Genomic DNA, 8,652 nt, shown 5'->3' on the forward strand with positions numbered 1-8,652 from the left:
AGCTTCTTAGAGCTTCCTTGTGTTCGCCGGCGGCCGTACTCACAGATTTTAGCCTAATTTTTAAGTGCTTTTGATTTATTAGTCACGTTCTTTGAGTGTTTTCATCGAACACGGTCACATAAATAAGACACGTTAACATAACTGTTTGTCTTTCTCGCCGTTGTTCGCTAAAGTGATTATTTAAACAGTTAGTTGTGTCCCGGTTTCCTTATCATTCCCTTAAAAATGGCATTGTAAACTTTCTTTTTAAGAGGATTTTCTAATTTTTTAAAAACAGTTTTAAGTTGATTAGGCACAGCAGTTGGACTATATATATATATATATATATATATATATATACATATTACCCGATAGATCACATTGTAAAAATGAATTTTTGCATTCTGTAAGTAGGTGTCTCAAAATGTCTACCTCGGAACGTTAACTATGATGTCTACAAGTATTCACTAATAACATTCAGGATCTCTTAGACCATAGTCATTTTCTCTAGCACAATTAGTTGTCAACAATCGAAGGTTTTTCATTATTTAGACGAGAATAAGTTTTTTTCATTTCTAGATATTTAAACCTTAGTTTTTTATTCGAAGGAATATAAAACTGTAAAATCACTGAAACTCAGAGCTGTATAAGACTGTTCAACCTTAAAAGGTATTATATAATAAATGAATCTGCAAATAACAAAAGCTTTTAAGTTTGGTATTTATAGGTGTAAAATACCTAATAGATCAAAATATGAATAGATGTTAGTTTTATACAGTGTGTAAAAACCAGTACTTATTAACTTTATAGAGTTCCATGCAGTTAAGCACTTCAAGCATATACTAAAAAGAAGATATGCTCTAATACTTGTCATAACACAGAAATATAAACTATAAAATGTTAATGCTACAGAAGGTTTAGATTTTTGTGATTTATGTACTATATCATGTGAAAGTGTCTTCTGAATATTCCAGTTACCAAAAAACTAACTCAGTGGATAAAATAAATGATGAAAAAATACATTAAAAGTAAACACCTGTTAGGAACTTAAGTAGTCCTTTGGAATGTAACCAGCTTACTGGAATGATAATAATAATTACACTACCATTTTTAGAATTTTTTAGAATATGGAACTCAAAAGCTGATATTATTTGTTGATATTTCGCCGACCTCTTTATGTGAAGTAATCTTTGACAAGGGTCGATGCTAAATGTGCAACCTATGCAATTCTATGATCTAAATGAATCAGAATGCTTTTAAACAAGAATGTACTTCAGTTTACCTGTGATCTAAAAAAATGGATGATAAATACAACTACTTGTCTTTTCAAACGAACATCTAATTTTAAAAAACATATTCCGCTATGTCCAAGCAATTAATGATTTTTTTTGTGTCTTAATTTATTTGAAAATAAATAGGTCTTGATTAGTCGTCCATTTGTAAGCGTATATCATGTTTTGTTGTTGTTCTGAATTTTCTTAACAAGGATTGTTTGTTTTTTCTCTAATTAAGAACATTTTCATCAGCCTGACCTACTTTCATATTTCACATTTTTAATTTGAATTCACTTGACAAAACTGAATAAGATCAGTATGTTTTCATCGATAAATAGAAAAATGTTTTGTTTCTTAATTAGATACATACAGTTCAACTACATATACTTTGTATACTCATCACTAACTACAATAGATTGTTATCTGATATCTATTTGATTTATTACGCAGTGATGTTTACTTGATTTTACGATGATAGTTTTATTTGTAAAGGGCAGTTTATTAAACGGCTTTCGCCCGAAATAGTTCTATCTTTGTAAGAATGTCGTAAACCTGTTGAGTGGATAGTAATCGTATCCACACCTTCTTACCAATTTATCATTTCGTCTGAGAGCTTTATTTCAGGGTTTGAGAAATTGATTTCGATCGGAAAAGTGCAAAAGTGATATTAGGTGAATATTGAAGAGTTTATTTCCATAAATGAATTGATTACTTGACGGTTGTGCTTTGCATTCACCGGATAATATATTTTCTTAGTCAAGTATTTTTCGCTAAATTAGTGAAAATACTACGTTAGAAAAAAACACATTTGGGACAGTTTATGCAGTCAACAGAAATATTATTGGCTCGCCACAAAGTAGTATCTTAGTTGAACACTATTAATTGTATCTGATCAGCCGTTGATATATAAGTGTAGTATCACATCTAAGACTAAATTACAGTGCAAAATTGATAGTGAATACAAAACAAAACGATATCGATATCACGATCCAGAATTTTCAATAACATTTTCATCTACGCCTTCACCCGTAGCTTGTTATATAGGAAGGTTTATTTTAGTTCTGATTAGAGCCTTGCTTCAAGCAGTTAGTTAATCAGTACAAAAGTATCAATTGGTCTTTTCAGCTGACTTCAGACGTTACTTATACATTGAAGCATAATTTCAACTTAACATCAACGTTTTACACGAAGCTAGTTATATATGAAATAAATGACAATTGACAATTATTTTCAATTTGGACGTGATAGATTGAGACCTTACTTAAACACAGTTGACCAAGAAACTAATCTCTTTCACATACTACAAATACTCTGTCAGGACTCCGTACATATTTTAGTTTCGCATGTGTAAAAAATCACACGTGATTAGGAAAAATGAGAACTTACAAAATTCCAGAAATTTTAAATATGTTCAGCAAAATATTCATTATCTTACCAGTGCATATTTGTCAATCAAATTTCATAGCTCTTTTTACAAGTGGGAGTATATCAGTCAAAATGAGTAGTTCGGATTTCATATTGTCTATTGAGTAAATTTTATTTGACAATTTACTCAATTATTTATAAACTATAACTTGAAAAATCAAACCTTCGTAAACTACATATTCAACAGCAGAACGTTTAAGGATATTGCTTCTAAAATGAAAGGTAACAATTAGATTAAAATCTTTCAGTGTCAGGATTTGTTTATTTCCAACAAATCATCAAAGCAGTATAACTATCTAAACAAGATCAATGGCGATGGACAGCTTTTCCTATAATTCTACGGTAAACCGAAGATACACAAACCCAACAGTATGTTATATTCAACTATATAACTTTCTGGGATCCCGTCATACAATTTATCAAAAGAAATTTGAAGAAAAATTAAAACATCCTGTTGATTCATTTGACCACTCTTTACAATTTCTTATTCATTTCTTGAAGGAGATTAAAGACATTCATGTCTTCAGCAAGGAAATGATGGTATCCTTCAACGTGTTAAACTAAAGCTAGTGAAGGACAATATAAACCTACTCATGAACAATGGCAAAAATATTTCGAAGCAGAAGAGCAAGGTTTGGTGGAACTCGTCGACTTACTTACAACAACTGGTTCTAGTCGGTCACGATTATCAATAAGCTCATGGCAAATTGTGGAAACCAAAGAATTGATTATTGTATCACGTATGAAAGCTCTCAAGAACCTCAAAGCAGATTACCCAAGCCACGATAAGACGAAAAAGGTGATATTATTTCAGGTTAGTATTTCTGCATCAATTTTGTGAGTTATATCCAGTATGATAGGTGTGAAATTCTTTTCAATGTGACATTCGTATTTTCCTTATTGCTTCAAGTAAACCGCATTATGTGTTTTCTTAGTAGCTCTATATATTTTTCCCTATATATATGGAAAGCAGTATATCGATGAATGTATGTTGGTCTCATGACGATTTGTTATAAAGAGTTAATAAAATCTTCATTCGCCCCAGTCTTTTATGTTCCCACTTCGTATCCTGTTAATTACAGTGCCGCTTGTTTCCAAGTGTAAGCAGCATTACCGTGGACAAAAATTAAGAGACACGTACGCCTTATAAGCATAGCTCATTATTTAGCGAAATCACTTCAATCTATCGTATGAAAACAAAAGATGAAATGATAGAAAAGAACAAAATAAACTAATCCAATTTCAAGAGATTGTGGTAGATAATGTTTCCCCTCTTTTCGTCTTTATTTGAATAAAAAGTTAATTGTCAAACGCCACGACTCGTCTTTTCTTGCGTCAGAGCATTTATACAACTATAGACAAATGCTCTACTGAAAAAACCAAAACCTTGGACAGAGGCAACAAAGTACATCAGAAAAGTTTTAGACGCTTGTTCATCAGTTCAGTCGTTCATAAAATGACTGGTTCGTTTAGACGAATTACAAATCATATATCTGGGCTATAAAAAAGTGTATTGCTTCAAACCTGTTTCATATAGAAACAGTTAGCACGAACTGGATTGTTCTATCGAATTCCGTTAAATTGCATTCTCTACGAAAAAAAAACCAACTGTATAGTTCCAGCATTATTATCTATGTTATAACATCTTCGGCGATGGAAATTCTACATTGTATATTTGCTGATACTATTGAATTAATTTATTAATAATCATGATACAATTTGACATTTATGAGTAATATGTTACAACAATGAAATAATTTCCGTAGTAATTAGTTCGACTAATGAATCTAAATAAAGCTAAAACAACAACTGAAGTAGAATAATCTGATTCTGTTTTGTTTTTTTGTTTTCCCTCAGTTGTTAAACACACTATTTGTGTAAACACTAACACTATTACATATTTGTTGAGAGGACTTATTCAACCGTTAAATATGCCGAACCTATTTACGCACTTTGCGTTCAATAGGTAAATTATTCAATGTTCAATAGAATTTTTTTGTTGTATTACGACCAAATTTGTTGACAATAACTAATATGAAGATGATGCATTTATTCCGTTTTCAAAATAACAAAATACTACTTTCAAAATTAAAAGCCACTCAGTTTATGGTCTGGACATTTCAACAACATTTGAATCAATGGTATTTTTTTAATTGTTTCCTAATGCATAAAAATCTGATTCCGGTTGGTAAACAAAGACTCTAAATTAAAAATGGACTATTCAAACTTGTAATGCTTGTAATTCTCGATTGTGATTATCGTATGCTTACAAATTTTTATTTGCGTTTTGTTAACTGCTTTCCGCCATTTAAATTATTCTGCCGACATATGTAGCTATATCAAGGTCATTGTGATATAAAACGACATACATGCATAAAATGAAATTTCGAGTACCTGGTTGCTAAATAGTGTTAACATTTTATAATTAGTTCTAAATCCATTAACTAAAGAAAAGTTAATGAACTGAATATGTATAGTGTCCTAAATAAACATGGTAAAGTTCATTTGTTGTCACCGAAATTAATCCAGGGACATTTTTGTGCTGACACACTAGGGACTCGTTAATTACTGAAAAAAATAACCAGGGAAAAAAGTACTACATGTGATTTACAAACATCTTTACAAAAAAGACTTTTATTATTCGGGAAAGGAGATGAACTAGTTGAAAGTATTTTGCATAAGTGTTTTCTGTATGTCCTCTTATACAGTTAGAAATATTATTTATTCACTAGTTTAGCCTACTAAATAGATTTTTACTGAGAAACTGTTTGTAACACTCAATCAGTTGATTAGAAGTGAATTTATTATAATTTAATATAGGAAGGAGGTTTACATAATATAAGTGAATGGAACTAGCTTATATGTAATCTTATACGTTCATCACATCAAGTTTGTTAACCTTGAGAAGTCATCATGAAAGTATGTCGTGTATCAGATGTTAAAGGATACAAAAAGATTGATTCGAAAATATACGTTCAACTGGTTTATTCCTTCATCCAGCAGATTTCTTTTGACTGTATGTGTCGGTACCAACATTTCTTGAATCAATCAGTGTCGAATTTTACCATGAAACGGTGCTGAAAAGAAAGAAGAATCAAGCGACCAATAATACCGACTAGGTTGTATAAAAACATGAGAGAGGTAGTCTAGTAGGTTTTCTTTCTGAAAACTTACATTATAATTAATAACGCTGTTAAACTTCTTATATCTTTTCGTCGTTTAATAGAAGCAATTCAGTTTTCTGTGGTATATTAGGTCTAAAAAACCGAATAGTGTTGAAACCCAATTATACAGTCGAAGCTTCTGATTTCTCGAAAATAGATTGTAATGATAGAAAATGGAAAAAAAACTAAACTAAAGAATTTCAAACCCGTAATCAAATTAAATTATAAAGTCACTCATTAGCTCGAAGCTACGCATACTGGCCATCAATGGACCATGGTATAGAGCAAAAGTGTCGCAGTTGTTCGTCCTGTTTAGTGGCCGCAAAGGATGAAATAATCAGTTAATATAACAGCCATAAAATACGTTGTTTCACACCAGTTTATTTTCGTCATGTTCTTCTTTGTTAAATGATTGAGAGAAAATCATTTAAAATTTTCGCATAATAACTTCGGGTCAGGAAAATGTGGTTTCAGCTCATTCAGCATGTGTCATTAAGTAGACACTCTGACAAAAAATCTATTATGGCATATATTTTGATAAGACGTTACTCAATAGGCCAGCATGGTGTTCTTATTAGGCTTTTGATAGTTCATATTCATAAAATTTCTTCAAGACGGCTTTTTGAGTGATCATTAGAACACTTATACGTATTGACTTACAAATAAGAATGACTATCGTTGCTGAATGTTTATGAATAAGATGCTAGTTCCTACCTTAAAAATGGCCGCGATTTCTTCATAACGGTGTTTAAGCTAAAAATGAGTTAAAATCATAGAAGTCTTCAGGTACCTTTAAAATGTTTCCAAAATATTTATAGCTCTCCAGTTAAATATCCGTTTACAACCATCCACGTATTATCGTACATGTTTTGTAGTTTCACAAAATCATATTGTGGACGATAACACTGGTATTGAGACTTGTAAATATATCACTTTAGACAATAACCGTATACAACTACTGCTGACTAGTTGGGATTTGTAATGTTTAGATACAAGATGTTATTTGAAAAGGTAATAAAAATAACTACGTTATTTTCAGAAGTCCCTTTACAGTTTATAAACAGCTTCCGTGATAAATATTACCATAAACTATACTGATTGTTTTTTAAAGGATTTAACACACTTTTTGTTGAAGAATTCATACTCAACAGCATGTAAGGTACTCCTGGTTTTCTGGAGTGTACTCACAAACTTATCATTTGATACACCATTTGCCTTTGTAATCTAACGATATTGTAGATCCAAACAGTCTGTAAAAACGGTCATTTGAACAAGAAGTTCATATATCAATTTATTTAGGTATTATACTGAGTACGCAATTATATTTGCTTCAATAAAGTGACATTTTACATTTTGAGTTATTTTCGGGCTCGAACCTGAGCCAAACTTTCAATGTTCTTAGAATAAAAATAGTTACTGTTATGAATGTTAGCCACTTCAACATGTGAATATTTAAGTATGTACGTCATTTAGTTCTTAAATAAATGATAATATAGATGGAATTTTACATAAGAACTCTCGTCTAAATTAGAGCGAATAGTTTCACAGTATTTGAGCGCCGAGTTCATGTAAGACATTAAATAGGAATAATATATTCGTAAAATCTCAGCGAATGAATTTGTATTAAATCCAACGTTTCGCCTGGCAATCTGGTCCAAGCTTTTTCAAGGAATTATAATCAAACATGTTTGATGGAATTTTGTTTTCTTATTTGTAAGTTTGCTGGTATGTATATATTGTAGCGTCGTAAATCTGATTCCGTTTATACTCGTATATAATAATTGACTTAATCCGCGTTGATGAACAACGGAGTTAAATAAGTCAAATACGAGAATGGAATTAGGATACATATATTTTCTACAGTCATTGATTTGGCCAGAGAATCAGAGTGATGAAGCGAACGAAGCAAAAGTCACGCGCAATGGAGATGGCTGGGAAGCCAACTCGAGAGCGAGGCAAAAGATGATGCGTATTGGAGATGGCTGGGAAGCCAACTCCATTTAAGCAAGCGTTAATCAACATTTATAGTCAGACAAAAATGAGTGACAGACATATGATGAATAAGATACGAAGTGTACACATATATGCTCATATAAAAGTATAGCCAAGGTTAATAAGCGAATAATGAACAAGATCAAAATATGACTCATGACAGGCGAATTGGCTTGGCCAGTAGCTAGGATAAAGTATATGGGCTTAACAAATAAACTGATACTACAATATCATGTCTTGAATTTACGGAACTGATGTAAGTCAGAACAGTCGCATTAGCCATGAAACATCTATTCTCTGGCCAAATACATTTTTCGTGAAATGAAAGTATTTAAACGGATACCTGTCATTAGATTTCAATATTGTCACAGCAAACCAACAACAGTTATGAATCACAACATACGATACACTTTCTCCGCAACGTAGCGAAGTAAACACATGGGCTTTTTTTGTAAACTGATATTAGCAACTGTTTTATCCTTGTGTGTTAGTTTTCTTCTTGTGAATAAGATTTTGTTTACAATCCTGAAAAAATTCCCCGTAATTATTGGAAATCATATAAAAGACATAAACAACTATTATTCTTCCATCAGCTTATTTCCGCCCCATTCATTTAAATAGTTTAATTATCAAGATTCTTGATGTGCATTGTGTTCTTGAACATTTGGATACAAACAAAAGCCTATCAGATAAATTTTGAATATGAAAACAACAAAAGTAAACAAATTATTCATAATTCTGTTTATATTCAAATAAATATATGCAAATATTTCACTGGATGAAGATCTTTTACTTATGTATAGAACGTGTAGTTAATA

General features: G+C 31.2%; 1 protein-coding gene across 1 annotated transcript in view; it reads left to right on the forward strand.

Moving 5' to 3' along the window:
- Window positions 1–2,893: 2,893 nt before the first annotated feature.
- Smp_128560 (putative smile protein) overlaps window positions 2,894–8,652 on the forward strand; it is a gene marked incomplete at both ends in the record, with an annotated part of 11,634 nt that continues 5,875 nt past the window's right edge. The window contains 2 exons of the mRNA XM_018788850.1: window positions 2,894–2,899; window positions 3,244–3,492. Of these exons, the coding sequence (XP_018654352.1) occupies window positions 2,894–2,899; window positions 3,244–3,492 (255 nt within the window). The remainder of the gene's footprint in view (window positions 2,900–3,243; window positions 3,493–8,652) is intronic.

Source organism: Schistosoma mansoni, chromosome W, assembly GCF_000237925.1.
Source record: "Schistosoma mansoni strain Puerto Rico chromosome W, complete genome".
NCBI lineage: Eukaryota > Metazoa > Platyhelminthes > Trematoda > Strigeidida > Schistosomatidae > Schistosoma > Schistosoma mansoni.